The sequence below is a fragment of the Tubulanus polymorphus genome, chromosome 1, assembly GCF_964204645.1.
Source record: "Tubulanus polymorphus chromosome 1, tnTubPoly1.2, whole genome shotgun sequence".
Classification (NCBI taxonomy): domain Eukaryota; kingdom Metazoa; phylum Nemertea; class Palaeonemertea; order Tubulaniformes; family Tubulanidae; genus Tubulanus; species Tubulanus polymorphus.
The window spans coordinates 8,028,702-8,054,210 of record NC_134025.1 but is presented as its reverse complement, the minus strand read 5'-3'; the positions used below and the strand labels follow the sequence as shown (position 1 = coordinate 8,054,210).

The 25,509-nt window shown below is 36.0% G+C and overlaps 2 protein-coding genes across 2 annotated transcripts in view; one reads left to right on the top strand and one right to left on the bottom strand.

Annotated features, from left to right (window-relative positions):
• Nucleotides 1-25,345, top strand: part of LOC141915465 (cleavage and polyadenylation specificity factor subunit 2-like) — a 31,271-nt gene extending 5,926 nt beyond the window's left edge. The window contains exons 9-19 of the mRNA XM_074807006.1: nt 17,791-17,958; nt 20,234-20,340; nt 20,862-20,952; nt 21,051-21,154; nt 21,481-21,532; nt 22,594-22,770; nt 23,141-23,281; nt 24,344-24,509; nt 24,623-24,690; nt 24,773-24,907; nt 24,985-25,345. Coding sequence (XP_074663107.1) covers nt 17,791-17,958; nt 20,234-20,340; nt 20,862-20,952; nt 21,051-21,154; nt 21,481-21,532; nt 22,594-22,770; nt 23,141-23,281; nt 24,344-24,509; nt 24,623-24,690; nt 24,773-24,907; nt 24,985-25,077 — 1,302 coding nt within the window. The 3' untranslated portion in view covers nt 25,078-25,345. The remainder of the gene's footprint in view (nt 1-17,790; nt 17,959-20,233; nt 20,341-20,861; nt 20,953-21,050; nt 21,155-21,480; nt 21,533-22,593; nt 22,771-23,140; nt 23,282-24,343; nt 24,510-24,622; nt 24,691-24,772; nt 24,908-24,984) is intronic.
• Nucleotides 1,418-2,587, bottom strand: LOC141915000 (prolactin-releasing peptide receptor-like). Its single transcript, XM_074806356.1, has one exon. It carries the CDS (start codon nt 2,585-2,587, stop codon nt 1,418-1,420), a length of 1,170 nt encoding a protein of 389 aa, XP_074662457.1.
• Nucleotides 25,346-25,509: the final 164 nt, after the last annotated feature.

Sequence of the window (25,509 nt, the reverse complement as noted above, 5' to 3'; positions counted from 1 at the left end):
AAGAAAGTGTGTCATGACGGATTGTTTGGCTGACTGGTGGAACTATATCAGCCATATCTTATCTAAACTGTGGATTGATGAAAACACTTTAGTTGGAAAATATTTTTTAGCGAATTCAAATCGCAAATGGTCATTCTTTCCCAGAAAACATTTCAGAAACTATCGAATATGTATTTGATTAATGACTTTATGTGGGTGGTCAACTACCTTCCAATATTAACCTTTCAGATGCAGAGTAATTAGTCCTGATAATGCTGTACCGCAGTCAGAAAGCGGCGTCGCATTACATTGTCAGTTACTACTGCTACAGTAAACACTATATCATATATCATGAATTAGACATATCAAAAGATAACAATGATTTATTTATACATAAAGATGATAGATCATTAAAAATCATTTACAGTACATAATGTTTTGTTACAAAGTGGTTGAGTAGTCCCTTAGCAATCCTCTTTTGGTGGTTGCCATTGGTGATTTGTAGTGGTCCACTGAAAAGGAAAAGGAAGGGGTAAGAAGGACCAGAAGTGAAAGGCATGCTAGTAAAGTTAGAATAATTGACAAGTGTCTTGATATTCGTGATGTTGGAAGATACATTTCGGTAACTTTGTCATCATATGGCTGGGCCTTGTGATATCATAAAGTTGAAAACTTCTGTGTATAGCTGTTTCTGATGATTATTATCTGGCTTTTGTGCTGATATATTGTGCGTTAAAAGCAGATTTGCTACTAATAACTAATGAATTTCTAACGAATGTAGCTTTCTCGTTACACTACAGTGGATTATCGAGACTTCTGATGATATCTTTAGTGGCAATATCAACAAAGGCCAGATCAATATCTGGTATTAAGCTTGTTACAAACGATGAAAATGAATCACTTTTTGAAGTAATGCTAGTATTATGTATTAGATAATTCTACTTTCATTTCAGCTGCGCATACAATAAAAAACGTTTTTTGTACCAATATCGTTTCATGAGCAATAATACATAGTTGTATACCATATTTGATGTTAGATAATTGGAACCATTGAAATTGCTGGAATAATTCTTGTATAGGCTCGCTTAGGGATATTGTCGATGCAGATAGAATTACTTAGAAAAGACAAGGACAAAATTGTAATAGGACTGGTAAAAGAAATTTGAATACAGGAATGGTGAAATGGGAATATAATATCCCAAGATAGATCTATATTCACCATCTAAGAAACCTGAAACCCGCCTAGTCCCTGGATAAAATGGATCTTGCACACAGAAAATATTCACACAGGTTTTGTAAGTTTATAATCATACCAGTGTATCGATCATTTACCACTTTTGGTTTTTATGTTCTTTTTTTCCAAAAACATCGCCAATTTGGTTTGATGCGTGGAATTGGTGTAACGATTTATGATTCCAGACTTTTTGAAGAAATTTGTCTAGATATTTTCAGTGGTGGTTATCCTGTCTATGGTAATTGAGTAGTTATTAAGAGGATCGCACGCCGACCTACCATCATTAAGGTCTTCAGTCATTTCATCGCGGTATCCTTGTCGTTTGATTCTTAATGAACCGTCTTTGCGCATTTTCACTAGGAAACTGTTCATCTCCTTGCGGAAGTTATCATTAAACCAACCATACAGGAACGGATTTACGCACGCGGAACTGACTGCGAAAATCTTCAATATCAAATCGGTGAATTTGATGAACCTGCCTGTCAGCAAACCTTGGAATAGTTCGTTGACCAGCGTAAAAATATTCCATGGCAACCAACAACAACAAAAAACGATGACTATCGACATGAGTATTTTGTTGGTTCGATGTTTCCGTCGGTTATCAGAATGTTGAACCGGCCGACAGAGAAGTTGTACATAGATTCTCTGGTACATGATGGAAGTTGCTAAAAGTGGCAAACAGAACTGTATTGAAAATACGAGAGACGTGTAGACGATACGTCCGGTGTTTGATGGCCATTCCTCCATGCAGAAGTTTTTATAAATCGCTAAATCCGGATGACTGACTTGATGAGTTCGTGAAAATACCATGAGCGGAATGGCCACTGACACCGATATTGTTGATGTTATGATGATAAGAATTACGGCTGTCCTCAACGACATCCGATTGCGTAACGGAAAAACGATCAACCAGTAACGATCCATCGCAATAAGTAACATCGTCATCGCTGACACGTGGACAGGTAACGCAAAAAGTGGCATGATTATCTGACAGAGTATATCCCCAAATATCCAGTTGTCACTGAGTTGATAGTATAGCTGAACCGGTAAATTGAATAGGCACAAAAATATATCCGATAATGCTAGGTTCCCGATAAAAACGTTTGTAACATTCCACATCGTGCGGTTCCGGCCTAGTATATAGATGACTACACCGTTGAAGGTCACGCCCATAGTTATCACAATCACATATAAAGTTATGATGATTCCTCTCCAAACGGGTTCCTCTAATGCGTCGAATTCCCCATTCGATATATTTTTCATTAACTGTTTGAAAAGGGCCGAGTCTGCGGTGAATGTCCCATTGGATGAATTAAATAATTCATGGATGTCATAGGGCATAGCTTCATTGCCGTGATTCATTGAAAAATCCATTTGGTGGGCTCTTTAGAACAATGCCTGTACTGGTGGTGTCGTTGTTTCAATGCGTTCTTAATCAGTAATCATCTGATGGACTAAGTATCCCTTAATTGATTAACATGGTCGCCATGGTCGTCAGAATTTATTCTCACAACATACGTCAGATCGCTGATTTCCCGTTGATTTTAGTTCAATCAAAATTTTACTGTTCCCTTAGAACTAATGCAACCAGTAACGGAGCAGCGGTTGATATATGCGAATGATTATATTTGATGCTGTTTTGAATTTCAATGGGAACTCATTGATGCCGTTGTCAATATTTTTGACTGGCTCACTGGTGCAGCTTGTACATAATTTCATCATCCATCTGGAAAACAGTGATCAGAATTCTGGCGATGATACCGGGTTATCGAGCACAGAGATTCGTCTCAATGGAGAGTTCTCACTTTGATTTCATGGAATGATGATCATTCATCAGCATGCAATGTTGTAACCTGACAGTATCGTGAGTTGTTTAACTTGTTTCTCCCATCGCTGATAAAACCTGAAAGAAGAGTAAAGCAAGGTAAATGTTATCTCCAAAACAATACGGAGTACTGTCTCGGGAATACATCTACTCTGGTAATCACGCAGCTTACGTTCCCTCTCAGACATTTTCAAGAATGTCTGATGATTTTGAAATTTTGAAATCACTTCTTGGGGAAATCTAGGCTACTAGGATTGTTATGATATTGTTCTTCTCTATACATTTTCATTGAGACCAATGAGATAGATGGATTTGAACAGCTGTCTGCCTTGATGGTTATAACCAAGTTATTCTTGCAGCACTCTGTGTGCGGTTGATGATATCAATTCATGAGAAAAATCATCAATTTTGTGTCATTATATTATAAGTTTGTCTTATCTGAAGAAAGTTGCTTGTCTCAAGATGCGAAACTGACGCTAACCTGTCTCGAGATTTCATCAATTATTGTAATCATGACCAACGAAGCCGTTTATGGTTGACATTGTGGAATGATAATGAACGTTCTAGCGGTAGTTGTAATCTGTAGCGGCGATCACACGGAGACGATTCAGCCCGGGCCAAAATGGCCAGATCAGGCCCGAGTCTAATTTGGCCCGTGCCTAATAAGATAGCGTGTTCACACGCAAATCACACTCGATACTACTCGATACTAAACAATACTCTAACAAAGTGTTTCACTTCTGGAACCAATTACAATTCACACACTATAATTTGACCTGAGCTAAAAGGCCTGGTCCGACGTTTATGTTCGGGCCAAATTTGGCTCGCACCAAAAGTGCTTGTGTACTGTCTGCTTTTGCAGAAGCTGATGAATATTTATCACTATTATAAATTGACATACCTTGTTTCAGAAATTTTCACAAATTCATAAGTTAATATCATTTCCTATATTCAAGCCATTTGTATTCATGTATTGACAATGCAGTTAAAACACCTGATAGTGCTGAATTCAATTGAAGTGGGGAAGTTCATTTAGATTGAGTAGATAACTGCAGTATTTGTCTTGTCTTGTCAGCTGAATAAGTGCCATCTGACTGGATCTGTTGTTTCAGTATCCAGTAGTATTTTTTCTTAGATGATATAACTTGTGCTCAGGCTGCATGCATAAAATGTCATCAAGCAAACATTTGACTAATGGCGTGATCTTTTAAAGTGTGGGGTGTGCAGACCATCCGAGATTGCTGAAAATATGGCTGTTTACAGGTTGGCAATTATGGAATGTATTGCGGTGACTCGATCTTTTATGTCTGTTGACGCGATACCAGGGAGACATTGAATGGTGACTGGAACTGGTAAATGAAACTGATTCGTATGCAGTTTATTACGCTGTCTCGAATATGGCCCAATAGAAATCATTAAAATTGCTCTATGCATATCTCAAGAGTATATTCTGCTGAATGTAGCCAGGTGTGAACAAGACATTTTCCTTCATAAACTATGGGTTTTGGCAACGATAACTTAATGTTTACGATATGCCCATTAAACTAAAAATCCCATCTATTCAACTGATGATTAAGTGTGACTTTTTAGGTTATTAGAAGTGGGGTTGTTTCTATAGTATTAAATCATGCCTAGATTTGCCGAGATCAATTTGGGAAAGTGATCTCTGAATTATCATTATAAATGCTTTTATATATATCCCTCAGGATTAAAAACTGATATTTCATTTCATTTTTATTTATGTCATTAAGAGATACACACAAAATGGCTGCATCCATATCATCAACACAGAGGTAGAAAATAATTTTGTCATTAGTGCACAAAACTTTTCATCAAGCGAGTGCATAGTTGTTTTTTTATTGTTCAGCAAATACCTTTAGGTGTCATCTATCATTCATAGTTAAGTACTACATGGTGTCGTTTTGGCCTTCGGAGTCAGTATCGCTTTCAATTTCAATTACGTTGACTGAAATTGATGATACTGTTGAGGTTTGAGTTTTCATGAACCGTACAGTTTTCTGGAGTGGTGGCTTTTCCAAAACTTAGATAACCATTTTTACAGCCTTATCATATTTGTACAAACGACATGGCTTAATTAATGTTCACCATTGATGTGTTTGTATTTTGAATTACGTGTTATCACATAAAACAGGCACGGACTTAATGACTTTAACATTTAGACTGCATCGATTGATTATTTGTGAAAACCTGTTTTTTTTTTAAATCGCGTCAAGATACACACAGTAACCACTGAGTTATATTGTCTTGTTATCACTATTAATGAAATGAGGTACAGGCACTGGAGCAATGAAGGATTCCACGTATTAGCAATATATGGCAGGCAAGGATCTACCAGGCCTGTTAGTGGTTACTCGGTTACCGTGCTTCAATTTCTTCTACATTTCAATTAAATTTGAATCAACTGTTCTCATCAGCAAATCTTTTTTCAGTGAAACTTTACCATACATTCATTGGCGACGCTATATATATTATATATATATATATATATATATATATATATATATATATATATATATATATATATATATATATATATATATATATATATATATATATATATATATATATATATATATATATATATATATATATATATATATATATATATATATATATATATATGAGGTTTCAGTGTTTATCTTAAGAAGTAAAGTACAACCATAGAAGTGACTTCTATGGTACAACAAACTCAATCAACCTATGGGGTACCGGCACACACCAGATGGCGCAACAATGCTCTCAGTTATATATAGTAAATTAATTCATTTTCAATGATCTTTGAATTCAAATATATAAAATATACATATTTATATATTTATATATATATATATATATATATATATATATATATATATATAAATATATAAATATGTATATTTTATATATTTGAATTCAAAGATCATTGAAAATGAATTAATTTACTATATATAACTGAGAGCATTGTTGCGCCATCTGGTGTGTGCCGGTACCCCATAGGTTGATTGAGTTTGTTGTACCATAGAAGTCACTTCTATGGTTGTACTTTACTTCTTAAGATAAACACTGAAACCTCATAGTCAAAGCCAAAGGGGATGAGATATTGGTTTATTTACCTATGTAAGAGGATCGATTCATGTCTGATTCGTATCTTCGAGCATATTGAGACATGCTCGTTAATTTGTTTTGGTGGGTTTCGCCTTCCATATACTTTTGTTTGTGAACTGACTGTTGGTTAATTCCCTGGTAGCAATCAAGATTCATCTGGATTACAAGTGACCACAGTTACATATATACATGAGGCCAATCTGGTTTCCAATAATCAGGGGGGTTCTCTCCCTCCTTTGGGCAATAATCTAAAGCTTCAGGGTTAATAAAAGTTTATAGATTAATGTTTGAAACAGCAGTCTGGTCAATCAGCCACATTATTAATCTGGATGGATACATATTCTAATGTTGTAACCAGTGAGAATAGAAATGTATTTCTCAAAGACTCTGTCAAAATCGATTCCATAATTTCCACTTAAAATCAGCTGCACGGATTGGATACTACCACCCTTAATTTCTGATGTTAACTCTTATGATATGGAGAAAATAGAATAATGAAAAAAACTCATTTGTGTTTTTGTTTGTTTTTGGTTCGGCGTTACACCTTACTGCCATTTACGAACTTTGGCAAAGGATAAGAAGTACGGTGTATGATTATCTGGGATGGTCAGGTATTCAGTGTCAATCTAGGGATGGACTCTTTCTTCGAAACTGTGCTGATTTCTTTAGAACATTGAATATTGATTGAACTTTTAACATCTAGCGGGAAACAAATCGTACTAAGCATTCAAGAACAGGATTACGGAAGGCGCGGATCAGTTTGAGCTTCAGCTTGAAAACTTTCAGAGCTTGCAAAAAAATGTTCATGGCATCATGGCTTTAAATTCTAAATGTCAAAATATCATTTTCAAGAAACTATTCTATCCTTTAAAGTTGAAGATGAAATTTTAAACGGCTTTTTGCTACAGGATATAGGTTGGCCTATTTTCTTGAATGCTTGATATTGGTTTTCAATTTTTTACACCTTTCTAGCTATTCTAGCGATCGTTTTACTATGAAAAAGTATTGTTTTTTTTTTCTTCAGAAAATGTAGGCCCAAAATCATTTTAGCGTGGATGGTATAACGTATCCGGATGTTTGGAAACTATGTTCTTCATTATAGAATGTTAATTACGGTATTACTAGAATCACCTGTGAATTGTAAGATGAGCTATAATCAAGAACAAAGGCAAAATTTTTCGGCGCAACCTAAAATATCAGACCAGGCAAATGCCAAAATTTAAACACAGGTCAAATCATGTGTATGCTAAGTGGTTCTGGAAGTGACTTGCCTCATTTGCCACGGCATCGTTTTGTAAAAGAGTGACTTCCGTGTGACCAGCTGAAATTTGATTCTGGTGTGATCTGAGCCAGTTTGACCCAGGCTGAATCACCTCTATTATCACCACAAATAGAGTTTTTATGAATCAAGTTGATAGGGTAGAGGCCTATATCTAATTTATATATACAATTTGAAAATAAGGTTTTTTGGTTTCAGGGGCCTAGTTATATTGGAAATCAACAGTTAGTCCTCATCGGGTGAAGTGAAAGATTCAATACCCATTTCTCAGGCCTTTAAAGCTTGATTAAGATTTCTTATATTCAATTTAGAACCATCCAGACATAGTTGCTATGTTCTACGCATGCTGAAAATATGGGTTTATAAAGTTTAGATTTTTGTGAAATCTTATGCACAAGAAATTAGATGCGTAAAAAATAAAGTCTAGAAATAAATAACTATTTCCAAATGAAGAAAAATCGAAGATAGATTTCAGTAGCATAACTTAGTCATCGACTCAATTCATGTGATTCTTGATTTTGAAAAGATCATTATCCAAAAGTTTTAGTACCAAGTGATATTCATTGTATAACTTACATTCAGTTGATTGCTCAATATATATCATCCAACTTTAGATCCAAGTTTTTATTTTCATTGCGTATTCACTGCGAAATGTGCTTTGATTGAGTATGACGTCCGTACATCTGCTAGCAGCAGTGTCTCTATCAGACTATTCTCTGTCTAGCTTGAACGCGCAGTTTACCCTACAGTCGCTCTCTCTGGTGTATTTCACCTTACTACGGCTCTATTGCCAATTAGCAAATTTAATTTCATTGGAAAATCGAGAGTAATTCCAGTTTCGGTTATCTGCCTATCCCAATCATATGCTTAATAGTGCACTTCCACCTAATCGGGCGTAGAAAGTTTTCAAGTCAGTATAATGGCTGAGTCCATAAGTTCAGTCGTGTGGTATTTTTCTGATAAAGTGAATTAATGTTGATGGAGAACCTTAGAGGTCTTGTGCAAATGAAGAATAGGCGGCTTCATGAAATTACCTTCAGGAAGAAATGATCTATATAAGTGGGGGAGCGCGTTGCTAATATACCCCTGAGATTGTGAATGTAAACACTGTGTAATTAGATACCGTCTTATAGCCAGAAAAGTGGACAATCTTGTAAATGAATGTGTTTTTGATCAAGTGGTAGGACCATGTTATGGTCAGTCACATTTCCTACGGTATAGATTCAGTAGCCGAACTGGACACATATGAATTTGTCATCCCAAATTCGACAATCTGATAATTTGGCGAGGTTAAATAATAGTCGAGATTGAAACCAACACAGGTTGGAAAGTTAGATTCAATCAGCTTTGTACTAGAAACTTACCCAGTTAGTATATACCACTGCGACATGCAAAAGAAATGTGGCATTTTTGTTTCTTCTGTTGGTGTTCTTTTTCATTCGACTTTCTGTACCCCACTGAATCAGTAATTCTAATTTGATGAAGTTTCTTAATTATACAAGATATTTAAGATTGTGCAAACCTTTTGAGTAAGGTTTCATTCAAATAAATCAAAGGCCATTTGATTTCTTTTGATTTTCTAGAATGCAATTTTCTATGCACGCTGATGTTAACGTTTGATTCGAAAGACACCTACGTATGTGCGTTAGAAATAAGCTGCGTTCACACTAGCATTTCAGTACGGGACTACGCACTCACCCTTGGAAATTATTCGAGGCCTATTCGTGGCTTATTCAGTTCCGTACTGAATTACACGGCTTATTAAGCGCGCAATGCGATTCCGCGCCGAAAACCCGATCTCAGTACGGAACTGTACGGAACTGAGCTGGCCGCTTATTTTCTGTAGTGTGAACGCAGATTCGGCGCTTAGCTAGTAGCATATTTACATCTTCGTAGTACGATCGGCCACACTAATTACACTCCCCTCTATCGGCACACCGGATGACTACTATACTCGGCTTACTAAGTGCCGAATGGCCGGCTCTACCTGTGAACGTAACTGGTTGTGTAAGTGCCGTATTTTGGTGAAATCAGCACCAGCGAAGTACGGTACTTCATAAGCGCTGTATCTAGCGTGAACGCGGCTATAGTTTGTGTGGTCATGAACTGGGCAGCTACCAACACTTACTAAAACGCTTTACAATAGACCCGAGACAAAACTGCTAGATGTCACTCAGTGCCTTCGCTGGATCCAAGTTCTAAATTGTACTTTATGTCAAATTTCACTTACTTTTAACAGTGCATGTGTAGATCAGAATAATTTCATGTTGCTGCTGGGGATAATTTTATGATTGTTGATTACCCATTGGCAATTAGCGTGTAAGCATAAAAAAACCCATTAATTTCCTGCCAGGAATCTTACAACAAGTTTAGTTTATCATGCAGTCAACGTTCAGATTTCCAGCTTGATGAGTTCAATTACCGTGGAATGATTTAATCAATTTTTCGTTCGAATCATACGATGCAATTGATCTCTGGTAGAGGTTTTGTTTTAGAAATATTTTTACTTATCGATCCATGTTTCGAAATGAGATTTAAGATAACAGCAGCACTCAGGCACTTCATAAAGTGCGTTCAGGAGGAGTTTTGAGATCACAAATTTTAGAAGGCTTTTCCTCTTTATTTTTCTCGACTATTTCTGCTGAAAGCTGATTGGATATCCGGCGCTCATAGCCTACCCGAGTAGAAAAATTCCCAGGAACCTGCGAAAAGAAAACAATGACCCGTAAATGTGAGAGATTGTTAATTATGGTGGAGCACAATTTTATCATCATATCAATTATACACTGACATAACCCAGATGAATGTAGAATAATTATTGGTAATCAACTATACACGTATCATTCCATGTAAGAAGTGTCGGTCTGTCTTTTTTTATACAAATTTCGCAGAACTCACGTGCTGTATTTTGTGTATCAAAATAGAATGTTTTTTTTTAAATATCGCATATGTACATCTTACCGAGAGTTATTTAAATGATTTTTTGTTTGAGAAACTGTACAGTGGGGGTCCTTGAAATTGAGGCGTGTTCACGCTACGTTATTTAGAACGGTCTAAATTTGGCTGTCCAATTAATTTAGAATGGGCCAAGTATTTGCACTAGCGAAAGTCTGTTGCAAACTGGTCCATTCCATTTTAGACCATTTCAATTCGAAATGTATCCGTTTTATTTGTTTTGAAAATGTCCTAGAATTTACCAGATGATCAACTGCAGTCCACAAAAATTGTCTTGAATGATAACAGCAGGGGGACTCATAAGTCTATCATTTAGGTATGAATTTCGGCTTACAATACTAATGGTTACATCTTGCAGGACCCGTGATAACTATCTGTAGCCAATTAACCCTTTCAGTGCGAACTAATTAATACCCTATAGTGCTGGAGATAATTTGAAAATTTTAAAGAATTCCACCCTAGTGTCTTGAATAACGGGAATACCACTATAGTGCGTATACACCGCAGTGCGGTGTATCGTTAGTTACTAATATTTCACTATGTTTATCAGGTGCTGCCATTTTTCAAGGGAGATAATTGCTAATTATTAGTTACATCAATACACCGCGATGCGGTGTACTAGCAAAATCCATCACTGATGTATACACCGCACTGCAGTATAGACGCACTGAAAGGGTTAAGCAACGTCAGTGTGAACAAGCACTCTGATTTGGCCCGTTTTGAATTTAACACGTTTCAGGTACGGACCCATTTGAAATGGTCTAACTGGTGATAGTGTCTGACATCACATTGTACATATGAAATATCAATTTTCATGAAAATTTATCGTATGTATTGGCTTTATTACCAGTAAAACCTCACATACTGTGGAAGGCTAGGCATTTTGGCAAGTTTGCTGACAATATTACTTTTATCCACTATAAAAGCACATTTCACTGGCAAAAGACATCTGAGGGAAAATAAACTAACCTGAGCAAAGTGTGTGATCTTGTGTGGGGTAATTTTAGCTGATACCAAAGGCCCTGCAATATGAAATTATTTGAAGATCATCATGGACAGTTCATGCCCTCAGAAACATTTTCTTTGACACAGATGAGCTTTATGTTTTACCACTGACGGCCTTTTTATGAATAGTAGTTTAATCACGTATGTCATTTCCCGGCAATAATATTGTGTACTTTCAGGTATGCTCTTTGTAACATAAAACGTAATAAGCTTAAGTTTTATAAATAGAACTTGAGCTAGCTTATGAATTATAAATGACATGTGGGTTATTTCCTTCAATGGAGCAGAAGAGCCTTCGTTATTCATTTCCTAAAACAGAAAATATGTTTGTTATACTCTGACCTCAAATGAATCGTAGAACAGACTTGTAACGTGTGCTTTATGGTGAGGTTTTTGATGAAACGTAGCTGAATTTCTTTATCGATCTTCGTACTCTGTTCTTAAGAAACTTTTCCGCGGTCTCATCTGCGACTGCGCCTAGCAGTGAGTAATCATTAAGTAGTAGGTGCTGCGTTCGATTTGAATGTTGGTAAAGAAATGTCGATACAATCGTCAAATCACAGCTGCACTGTTACAGTTTCCGGAGTGCGAGATCAGGTTCGCGCACAAAAATTGATAGATTTCTGTCAACAGTGGCTTAACCGATCGCTAGGTTTGTTTCTTGTTCGATATACCCTCGAGACTTAACTCGTCAAAAATGGGTATCGACTCAAGAAAAGGTGATCATGTGTCTGTGAAATTAGCCTGAATCCTGTCTAGGAGAAGACATGCTGGTAAACTGGTTTTGTATGCACTGGTTGCTCTGTGGTATTTTTTTGGTGGTAATTTTCGCACGCTGGAGATCGGATGTAGCAAAACAAAAGTCTCCTCTGTTCGATATAATGTATATTTCCTAAGCCGGAAATACCGGTCTGAGAAATCACTCAACCGTGGACAAAACACATTTCCTTTTTTAATGTCAGGAACCCAATACATCGTTATCATTCTTCACGAAGACAATATACGAACACAATAGATTCTGTATAAAGTTACGGACAAGGATTTATGCTATCAGAACAAAGCATAACATTTCGCCTGATGGGAATGTTTATTCGTATTGTCTTCAGTTCGCATCAGCACAATTTCCTTGCTGAGCATTGAAGAGAATAACATTTGAATTACAGCCAATTGTAAATAACTTATATAAGTAAACTTTTGCGGAATTTGTCTTAGAAATGTATTTTGTAGTCTGAAAATAATTGGATATTGTGCTGACGCTATATATCCAGATTAGGATATATTAGCAAATAATTGTTTTATGACTTAAGTTAGTATTAGATGCTGGTTTGAGTGATTATACATGACATTTCTCACGATTGACGCTATATTGATTCTATGTCATGATCAAAATTTAATCCATCAAAATCTAAATGAAATTCTCGATTACTAAAATGTAAAAACGCTGTTGGATGAGTATTGGATATGTCGAAAAAAAGTGTGCTTGCTTCAAATGAAATGCATCGCGGCACTTAAGATTTCACTTTGATCAGAGTAGACTTTGTTTGGGATGTTTGCCGTTTCAGTCATGTTTTATTCAGCTGATTGTCTCGTCAGGACTAATTTTTGATGCTCAGTTTCACCAGGGTTTCATAGTTTCAGAACTGAGGTATTAATGTTTGCCTGTATCCAGCCAAACATTTCTCCTTCTTGCAGCAGTTTTGTTTGCTGTAATTTCCTATTCAAATACGCGTTTAAGTCTAAGCAACTGAACCATTCTGCAATTGGTTGATATAGAGTAATAATGGATTTAATGGTAATGAAATTTAGTTTTAAAATGCCTTGGAGTTAAGAGGGCAATAGAGGTTTACTCATCATGATCATTTCTAATAATCATTCCCTTGTAGGCTAGTAAGCAGCAGTGAATATAACTGGCATTAGGGCATTTGTATGAGATAGGGTATTGCCATATTTCATTAATGATAGTCAAACAAGATTATTGTGATATTCCACTACTGAAGCTAGGCATATTAGGTATTCAAATGACTTATTACTGGCCATTTCCATAGCTCATTCCTGTTCACTACAATCATATATCTACAATAATGATAGCATATAACACTACCTTTACCTGTTCGTCAAAATTGGCTTTGTTTGTCATAATGTTTTGTACATGTATCACTTTGGTCCACACAGTTTGTAGCTTCCATTACCCCCTCCACTCCACATGCTTGGATGACATTTCGCTAATACTAGTTTTGATTATGATCTGGCAGCCGTCTCTGTTTTTCTGATGTGAATCAATTTGTTCTATAAATAAATTGCGTGATCAATCTTCGATGTCCATTCTTGTATTGGACGCCTACTTATCCTTAAAGCAGCTGCAAAGAATCATTCGTCACGTAACTTCTTGCTTCGCAGTATTCCCAAGCAAAATGACAATACCATGCTCGGCTATTTTGATGAACTAAATTTATTCTTTGTACTATTGATACTCTTTGTTCATATTGCCAGATAAGCTTACTTTTTTATTGATATGAATGAGCACTTCTAAAGCTGCAATCACACAAGCGTTTTTGGGACAACTGTTCACACGGGCGCCAAATGGGTTGGACCAGGCGCGAACCAAATTTTAGAGACAAATGATTGCATTTGAATTGTAACCAGTGTTGGAAATGACCCACTTTGCTTTGTTTAGTATCGAGTGAATAGTTTACGTGTGAGGGCGCACTCTAATTAGGCACGGGCCAAATTTTGATCAGTGCCAATTTGGCCCGGGTCAAATTGGCACTGATCAGGTCCGAGTCAAATTTAGTTACTCAAGAGTTCAAGGTTTCTGACAAGCTTTTCACTGGAAATTGATCTGAATAATCCTCTACCTCTACTTATATAAGTAATAATTCAGTTTCAATTTGCCATTGCATTTTTCTTATTTCCATCCATATAATTTTTGATATGAAACATGATATGATAACAGATGAGTCATTTTTAGATTAATTTACCTAAATCAGGGAAAATATTTTATGCAATTTGCAAAACTCCATTATTGAATGAATTCCTGGTTCGGTGAAATGTTCGAATTGAATAGGATAGAATCTCTACTTAACGAATCCTAATATCGGATGTGGATACTTATCTAAAATGTGGATACTTATCTATTCGTTCTTGGTGGTCGGAAATCAAGGAATTGTGATTTATCATTTCACTATAAACTATAGTAAAATATCCGTGCCAAGGGGCAATGTTATGTGGTACCTGTTCATTTTATGAGCTTCATCTTAGAATATAAATGAATGGCTTTTAAGTGATAAAAATGATTTACGATGGATGCTCGTTGATTGCGTCATCGTTAGTGTTAAAAGAGTTTGGTGCAAAAATCAATTGTCGAGTTTAACGTCGTATTATAGCCACGATCACATGGAGATGATTTGGCCCCAACCAAATTGGCATGGATCAGGCCATATCAAATTTGGCCGATGCCTTATTAGAGAGTGCGTTCAATTGTAAACCACTTACTCGACATTACACAATGATTATACAAAGCTGCAAGTCTAATGCAATAATTTGGCTTGGGCCCAGTCCGATGTTCTTGGTCAGGCCCGTGCCTGTTTGGCCCAGGCCCATTTGGCACCTGTGTGAACTGTAATTCCGGGTCAAATTTAGCCCTTGTCAAAAATTCGGGTGTGAGTGCGGCTTATATCTTCACACACTTGCGATCACTTTCAAATTAAGTAGAGTCTTCATCGTATTTGCTAATGGATATGATTGCCCTTTTGGGACCAAATATCATTTGATATGGTTACTTCGTGATAACATGTCACATCATAAAATATCTTGTTTTCAACATTTTCCGCTAATGAAATCTTTCATGTTTCATTAGCAACTTTCTGTAAATTGTATTTATGCTCATCTTCATGATAAGTGAGCATTCAAATGTTGGATGAAATGGAAAAACACATGACTGACCGATGGCTTTGTAGTTCTGAAAAATAGTTCCGCTTCGGTTGTTTAGAATGTTGCTGCTTTTTATCTCCTGAAAATATGTTACCGCCGCTTATCTATGGTAAAAAATTGGTAAGAAATGCAGAAGAGTTGTTCCAAAATGATGAAAGCGATAAAAATTTGAAAATGTTTTCTCTCTGAACATGATTATTGAATCTTATTTCTAGCCTAACCTTCATGAGAACACTGTCGGTGCGTTTCAGTGTTGATGCAAAAGCCAAGAATTCAACGTCTAGTATATTCGATACAGTTCGAGTCAGTATTAATTTCAATCGCTGATCTAGCACTACATGAACGATAAGGATGTTCAATTAGATTCTTAATTGTCGACAATATGGATCATTTGAGAAGCAGAGGGCAGGATTAGATCTATAAATAGAATCTATTTGCCGTCAGTAACGCGCTGTCTGCACCGGTAGCTATTAAAATATTAAACGACCGCGTTTATAGATTTATTTCATTTTCGATCTAGCTTTCGATGATTTTTGAAAACTTCATTAAGATTTGAGGGTGTGATGAGGAAATTTTTTCGAATTGAGATCTTGAGAAGATGAATGACTTGGCTTGCATCAAAGAGTGTTCATGAAACATCATACGAATTGACAGGAGTTGGAAAAATTGCCCTGAAGCGATAGATTCATATTTTCTGGATGATTGATGAGCAATGTTGTTTGGCACCTGTAGCCACACTAGATATGAATCAATTTTTGTCGAGTAATTTCTCGTAACCGATTGAGTGCATAGATCGATAACTGACTGATCCAAATTTTAACACAAAAAAATGAATTTACGTGCAATTTACAATGCAATTTCGAATAGTTAATCCCTAAATATTGTCCTCGATGGAAGGATTAAAGCAAAAATATCTAGAATTAATAAATTCCAGTTTATGCATGCAAGTTCATCTCTAATATTCCTGTGAGGTTTGTAATGGAAACTACTCGTAGTTGTAGTTTCAGAACTTGTGCGTAGAGTTTGTACTCGAGGGAACAACTAAATACAACCCCTCATTCAGTGAGGAATGAATCATTTGAGGGTTGGTGAAATTCTTGCTTAATTTGATGGCGTTACCAATCTGAATGTTAATAACATCCTTCACCCGACCAAAAGATTTATCGCTTGTGTTTCTCTTCATTTAACTTATCTTCATTTTCAAAACTTGCTCATTTACATTTTTCCTTCGTTAGGTTGTATTTTTACGAAATGGCCCATTGTGGAAGATTAGGTTGCTATGGTATGAATTTATTTCGGTGCTTTACTAACCGTAGGCACAAATAGGATTCGTGTATTTTACTAGATTCTATGATGCTATACTCGCTGATGGTTTTCAGGTTTGATGATCGTGTGCGATGATTTATCACTTGTTTTGTTGTTGATCACATGTCCCTGTCAGAAAACAAGTGGCACAAATCACTCTGTATTGAATCGTTCACACTTCCGATGCGATTATATCCAGCTATCAATCGCAATTTGAACAGCGCGATGTCATTCATTTTTGACCCGTTCATTGAAATGATAACTTTTTTTGGCTCTTCCTGCTGTCAAACATGTGAGTACATTGAGGTCAAGGTCACGGTTTTGTGAAGTTATTGCTTGTCAGTGATTTTGTCATTTTTCCTGCCTCAAATCAAAGCGCGCCTCGATGGGTGGTTTTGCGGCTCTGACAGGTTTTCGCTTTAAAACATGATGTACTGATTCCATTGTAAATGAGGTTGGTGCAAGGAGGTTGACCATGCAGCTCATCACTATGATAGCGTATTCTGTAGCTCATGCTCTATGGTGATGGTGAGTTTCAAGGTCATTGGTTCTATATATGTTCACCAGGGGGCGTTGAATAGCAGAATGACGTGGTATGTCCATTATATATTGGTACCTTGCATATTTTGTAGCCACAATCATTTGAAAAAAATAGCTCATGGTAAGTTCTACGATAGTGGTGAGTTCTAAGCTCATTGATTACTGTATCCCTTCGCTAAGAAGGGTTGAATATTGAAATTGTCAAATTGTCCAGTATTTTATCAAGTGGACATGGTGCCCTTGGACCCCTAGTTACTGCGATTAGGTTAATTTGCTCTCTAATGCTCGTGTTGCCTGCTGTAGTGCAAAACAAGTGCTACATTTGATTTCCGATGATAGCGGGTAAATGTTGTATATGTATCACTGATCTTTTGGTAGATTAGGTGATCTGAGCCTGTAAGCTATTGATAGAATGAAAATAGTTTCCTGCTCCATAGCTTGGAAATTGCCTTGCCAAAAGATTCATCACATCAGAGATGTGATCAGAGTTGTCTACCGGTATCTTGAATTTCTCCAAAGAGAGATCAAAATGAATCGAAAGTTTGTCCAACATCATAAAGATATGACAAATTTCCAATGATAAAAGGACAATTTTTTATTAATATATTATGTATTTTCTTATATTGTTTTTAGGTTGTTTTAGCCAGTATACCGGATATGCAATCTGGTTTTTCTCGAGACATCTTTCTCAGCTGGTGCGCAAACCCGAAGAATTCTGTCATATTGACCTGTCGTACGAAACCGGGAACATTGGCGCGGCAACTGATCGACAATCCACAAGACAAGCATATAACTCTCGAGGTGCGTGCAGTCGTCCACTCAAAAAACCGAGTCCAATAATAGCAGTCTCTCTGTGCCTTCTCCATAATCAATCAATTTCCCTCCGGCTCTGATATAAGATGAATGAGCATCTAATATTTGGTAAGTTGGGTGGAGAATACCGAGATGAACTCAAAAGATTCAGTAATAATAATCTACACGGAATAATTCTCATCTGTGAGGAGTCACCAGGATGAGGATATCTAATTGAAAAATTGTCTATATTTTTCAAATTTACTTCACTTGCTTCGTAAAGCCACATCATTAATCAATTCATTTGAAACAAATCCTTCATATTCACTTGGATTGAGTTATCGCTTTGATATCTCTTTCAGTCATTACGCAGTATGGAGATTACGAGATTAGAGCCTTTAATAACTAGAAATCAGTTTTGTGCCTGAATATATCCCACTATAGCTTGGTCTGAGTCTAATATCTGCAAATAATGAATGAACGCATATTCATCCACACTCATACAAGATCAGTAATACAGCGATTTCGAAAATATTTTCTTGCAATGAACTACATTTCTAAGTCCTTTTAAGTGAATAGAATTTTCTCGCTGTGTTACAGACTGTTCCCTTCATCTCTTCGTAGTTGTTTATTCTTCTGTTATATCTAAGCTACGAAAGTGATGTGTATTCAAGTGAATGTAATGTCTATTGAATTGAATCCGCACATTAATATTTATTACTATCCAATGCCATATTCTACTTAACGTAAATGGTTTTTGTGTTGGCGTAAATTATCTCTTTTTTCCAGTGGATAATCAAGCAATTCACAAACATATTCATCTATGTCCACCTGGATACAAATTAAGAGAGAAAGCATTGTGTATTTTGTATTCATTCATACCTTGGTATATGCTGAATACCTCCATTACAACAGCTCTCTTTTTAAGCTAGTTCTTATGCGGCAAGAATTCCATCTTGTAGGAATGTTGATGAGCCACTTGGATAAGATTATGATCGTCTTTCGGATTTTCTGCGATTAGCATTTTCGTTTCTTTTTTCGTATCTTAAGCTGATTAGGCTCTTCTCCATCTAGTGAAGCCCTGTTATATTGCCGCGACTAATCAAGACGTTTATGGTGTCAATGAATCTTTTTGGTTTCATGTATAGAATTCAGCTATTTCGTAGCGTTGAATTATAGATTACGTAACGCAATGACACGGTATCATATTCCAATAGTTGATATCAGAACGACCAAACATAATCATATTCTGCACATGGACAACATTATCTTTTATGTACCAGAATAATTTGTTTATGTTCTGATGCTAATGGCAAGACAATCTAGATATGGTTCATTTGAAAATTACCTTGCAATAAAGTGGTCGGTAGTGGTAACAGAATCTTACGGTATTTATGAATAAGAATGTTTTGAGCAATGCCTATAGTGGCCATCAAAATTTTTCTAGCATTATGGACTGGATCCAGGGGCCAATTATTGCTGCTTCATGAGCCTAAAAATGTTGGAATCCACATTACTATAATATTTCTGTATCCATTTCTTAGCATGGAAATAAATGAGCATCCCAGGTGACCTTTGTAAATCTTGATATTCAAATATTCCTTTTGGATTTTTAAACGTCTGTCAATGGTCTTTTTATTTTCTCTTCAAACTCTGATAAAACTAGGCAGTAGTGACCATTCGCAACATTTACAACCATTAACCGGTGATTCTGCTAGTGGAGGCATAATTCTATGATGCTCCATGGCTTTTATGACCCAGGTTGATGATTCGTACTGGAATATTTATATCTCAATAAACACATCGGATTTATGCTGGCATATTTTCATATCAAACATGATGCCATAAATGCACTGTTTTTGTCTGTGACATTATTTATCAGATGTAGAAATCCTCTCGAATGAAACGCATTGATTGTACACCGGTACTTAATTTTGAAATTAATCTTTCTCTTATTTATTTGATTGGTAGGTTTGATTTTATTTGTTTTGATGTCCCTTACAGACCCACTACACCTGCCACGAGCGAAACGGCGGGTTTTATTTGAAGTCGGAAATCGAAGTACAGATATAGCTATTTATAGTTATTTTCCTTTTGTTGATAGTATTTTGTTCATTTTCTCAAAATTTGTTATGTTCATTGAATGAAAAGACTATTTTTTTTCTCCTGAGCTGAAGCCATCGAAATTTCTAAAATCATTTTTTCGGTAATGTTTGTGGCATGTGTAAGGCATCTGTGGTAACATATTTCTCTTTTCATAACTGAGTGGTTTATTCGATTGCAGGTACAAAAAAGGGTGCGCCTGGAAGGAAAAGAATTGGAAGATTACGTTAAGCGCCAGAAGGAAAAAGAACAAGCAGAGGCTGCTTTAAAAATCGAAAATGCAAAAAAGTAATGAAAACGAGATTTGTTTATTCAGTACCTGCGTCAATACATACAAACTATTTTTGGCTATTTCATACTATTAAAAGTATATTTGTCCTGCTTTTAACTTAATGTCTGGAAATGTTTATCAAATATCAGCCTGTCTGGACACTGGACAAAACAACCCATAAAACTAATACAATCTAATTTCTTTATTCTGAAATTGTCCAATATCACAACAACTTATTGATAATTGTGCCTGTCAAGAAATGAATTAACTTAATGATAGTAGCTGACATACATCCACAATTGGTGTTAATTGGCACATACTGTGAAGATTTCATGCAATCTTTTTTAAGTTTCAGTGTTTCTCTACTCACTGAGGTGCATAGCTCTGAAATATCTCTGTAGACCATTCAAAATGTTCAGTTTTTAGAATAATTGGGTTGTTTCAGATTAACAACAATGTAAACCCTTTTTGCTATTTACATAGTTGGATAATTCACTGTTTTCTCAGTTGTTTGATGATTTAAATGATATTTTCTTAGGGCGACGTTGGAAGCCGATTCGAGTGATGAAAGCGACATGGAGGTAGATGAAGAGCAAACAAACATTCGCCACGATCTCATGGCAGCAGAGGTACTAATCCGTCTGATCTGTTGAAATCAAACGAATTCCATCGTCAAACAAAAACTTTTTTATCTATTCAAATGAATTTTTTTCTTACAATTTTCAAGGGGAAATCGAAGATGGGATTCTTCAAAACGGCTAAGAAGTCATACCCGATGTTTCCATTCACGGAAGAGCGAATTCGCTGGGATGATTATGGCGAGATAGTAAGGTCTGTAAGAACCAGCCATGTACTGAATGTTAAAACTTCTGTCTTTGATCAATTTGATTGACACCACTGAAAAGATTCACCAAGATTATGGCTATAATCTGAATGATTTTTTGATAAAGAAATACAACTGTACTTAGAAGAGAGGCAGAGAAAATATTATATCGCTGTCTGGTTCAATAGCTTCCATATAATTTGAGCGAGAATTTCGAAGAAGCATCGTTGGCTTTATCAACAATATTGAAAAGAAATTCTGAAAAATGTCACTGGTTTGCATTCCTGTAGCATTAAAACGTAATGTGTTTTCTAAATTTTCATCCTGTTTTCAGGCACGAAGACTTCATGATCGCCGAAGCTGTACCCACTGAAGAAGAAACAAAAGTAAGTTAATTTTGATATTCACGAGGGTACTTAGTGCTTCTACTGTTACTACAGAAAGCACGTACCAGTAGCTGTTCTTGTGTGCATCTTTTCATATCTGGTGATTTTGAGAGGATTGTGGGGATGTTCAATATCAGTTGTCAGTGCCGATGATTGGAAAACTCTAGAATTCACGTCGGTATCTGCGTCATAGTTTTTTTTCATTTAATCTGAAAATGTATGACTATTCTTTCATTAAAAAATCGAAATCTCCGGTTTAGATTGTATTTTCTATCTGAAATTTCCGGTTTGTATGTAAGGCAGGTGATGATTAAACGCCTACTGTTGCAGCACATGAATGGAACTTTTCTTTGAAACCATTTGAAACTGTTTTTGATTCATTGGAAGATGTCACTACTAGACGCGCACTGAATTAAGCCATGGAAACTAGATTTCTCTCATTGCATTTAATCCCCTTATTATAGTGATTAGATATAGATCGGATCTTCAAGCTGTCGGTTGTAATGAAATAAGTCTCAGTTATTTAGTCTGAGCTTTTTTTATTTTTTTTTATGATTACAAGGATAATTGTAAAATGTAATTTGTTATTCAATCAGGCAGATCGTGTTGAATATGAATTGATTCTTCCTTAATATGTGGTGAAAGTATGTTATTTCATGGTTATTCTGATCAAATGCAGTATCAGAATAATCCAAACAGTCTTATCTTTGGCATTACAATTTCTTTAAGTGTTCCTTGCTGTTTTTGTCCAAGATAGTGATTCACTTCCAGTCTCAATCAATATCTATTGTCTTTGTTATACCCAGTATTTACAGTATCATAGATATCTTTTGTCCCTGAACTAGTTTTCTCTGTCGAAACATGTTATAATATCAAATCTTTAAATTTCCATTTACCAGGTAACTGAACCGTATGTTAGGCTTTGTCTACTGTATTTTTCTGGATAGGCTCCCTTTGAAATTGAATGTCCTACAGAAAGTTGAATGAAATTATTTTTTTGATGCAATGAGTGAGGAGGAGCGACTGGTTCAAAGGAAGTCAATGAAATTTTTGTTTTTAAGGAAAATGGCACGGCAGATGTTGAGCCAGTAGAAGATATATCTGAGGTGCCAACAAAATGTGTATCATCCACTCAAACTGTAGATATAAACGCATCAGTCAATTTTATCGATTTCGAAGGCAGATCAGATGGAGAATCAATAAAAAAGATCCTGAATCAGATAAAGCCAAAGCAAGTGGTAAGTTTTGTGACACAAAAACTAGCTGCCTACCCCGGTATTCATAACAGTGATTAGAATAGTTCCATCCAATGTTGCTATTAAAGGGGGTGTCTTTTCTAAACTCCAGCTGATTTTTGCGATTCTGCGATATGGCATAAGTATGGTTCAAATCCATGATTCCTTCTGAAGTAACTGATGCCATTAGACTAAGTCACACAATTTTACATTTGAGGTGAAATTGTGGATTATGGTACGGAAATCTCAACCATTAGTGATACTATGTCTTCAGGCTTCAGTCTTAGTTCTGAACCGACATAATGGACGTGAAAACTGATTTACTTTTTGAATTTGTCGGAGGTGATTTGAAAAAGATTATTTATCTTGACAGGTAATTGTACGTGGAAATCCTGATGCAACTGAGGCATTAGCGGAATTTTGTCGTTCTACACCGGGTCTACTACAAGGAGGGGCATTTACTCCGGCTCTGCATGAAACTGTTGATGCAACGACTGAAGGTTTTATATTCCAGGTAAGGGATCATTCGTTTATTACGTACGCATAAAATGTGAATTTTTCAACCCCCCCTCTGTACGCAAAATCGGCCATTTTATCATATACATTAAGCATTACAGTACGCAATTGCACTGACCCATCCCCCTCCCCTAATGTGTACGTAATAAATTAATGACCCCTAATAGAAACAATGCCATGAAAGAGTGGTCTGTATTGCGTTTTGATGTTTTGTTTTTACTTTCGAGAAAGCTTTATTGTGTATTTACATTATCAGTGACAGAATTATACCATTAAACCTTATTACAAATCTATTTATGTGAGTGAAAAAAAAGAACTACATGGATTTTGCTAAAGGAGACATTTATGGAGGATTGATTTTGTCATTGGCTTCTTGATAAATTATTCTTCAGATACCCAGTATTCATCATATTATGCTCTAATTTCAATAAGTATTGAACAAGATATTGGGAAAATCGATGGCAACAGGACATGCTTTGTTGTTACAATGTAATTCAATTTTTAATTTTGATAAGTTGTCAGGCATGTGTGTTCCTCTGCCATTTATCATTCTTCATCGTCAGTATTGCGGGGGCTTAGTAATAGGTGATGAATGAGCATTATTAGTTCGTTGCATGAAACGGAAGGGCTTTTGATGTTGTCAACTATACTGATTTATGTTATGCTGTGGAAAAATTTGCCACTGAAAATCAGATTTATGGAGATTAGTGTTTTGATATTAAGAATTTGATGGCGTTGAAAAAGACCTTTGCCACTAATAGTTATTTAAAGAGCAACATGATCAGTCGTATTGCTCAAACATTAATCACAGTTATCGATCGATGGTTTCATAGTAAGAACACTTTGAATTAAATCACTGCCTCTTATAAAACTGATAGATTGCAATAGAAGCTCATTCGTGTTATCTGAACAAACAGTATTTCGACAATTTCCGCATTAATCACTGTTCAAATATAGTTCTTTTTCGGTGGCTTGAAACGCAAGCAAATACGACGCTGCCAATTAGGAAAAGTTGTTTGCACCTGATGGAGTGTTATTTGATTTAATTCGTTTTCTCCAGGTGAAACTGAAAGACTCGCTTGTGAGTGCCCTGCAGATTTACCGCGCAAAAGATATCGAACTGGCTTGGGTAGATGCTAAACTTGATGTTACGATTGCTAAAACAGATACGAGTGCCAAGTATGAGGCTGAAGATGGTGAATTCGATGATTCGAATAGCAAACAAGGTAAAATTCTCCTTATTTCATTGATTATAAAATACAACATTTTACTAGATCTTTTTATATCCCATTAGTTTGTCATATTGTTGAATTTTTGTTAAAGTAGAATTATTTTTCAGCCAAGACTTCTGAAGAAGATGATGAAGATGACATCATGCCTACTTTACTCCCTCTTCCTTACTCTGAGGTGATGAATCAAAGAACATTTCTATGCCTTTCTATAAGTAGAGAAATTAATATTCAAATACCAGTTTGTTTTGTTCTTCCAGATTCCTGGCCACATGGCTGTATTTATCAATGAACCCAAACTTTCCGATCTGAAGACAGTGATGGTGCGTGCAGGAATCCAAGCAGAGTTCTCTGGGGGCGTGCTCATATGTAATAACATTGTGGCTATTAGAAGGGTAAGCATGAATCCTTAGACTCTATGCCTGATCATCTGCCATCTGTTGGCTGAAATTGGTTAAATTATTATTTTCAGAATGAAACTGGACGAATACAACTTGAAGGTTGTATTAGTGATGATTATTACAAAGTGAGAGACATTTTATACGATCAGTATGCAATTGTATAGAGGCTTATCGATCTTATGTTAAGACAAAACAACTGCAGATGCAACCAATCGTATGAACTGGTCGACTGAAATGAAAGCAGTTACTTTCCTTTCCTGCCTGCTCTATCGTTCGGTGATATCGATATTTGATTGAGTTGGTAATCAAAAATGGTTTATGCAGATGACCCAGAAAGGTTATTGATTCATCTCGACTCAACTACGAGGTGTGCGAGAAAAAGCAAGCTGCATTTAGTTTCTAACCTAAGCGAGAGCCATGCTTTGTAAATGTACATACAAATAAAACTTTAATATTGTATATCGAGCTTTGAATGTTTTTTGGATTATTGAAGAAAAATGTACACTGGAATCATCTGGACTCTTACATGATCTCAAAATGGCTAACAATCTCTCCAAACAAGAATTGCTGCTATCAAGAGAAAAATGTAAACAACA

What these genes read in the sequence shown, in the direction of transcription:
- LOC141915000 (XM_074806356.1), bottom strand. Translation starts at nt 2,587, where the DNA reads ATGGATTTTTCAATGAATCACGGCAATGAAGCTATGCCCTATGACATC.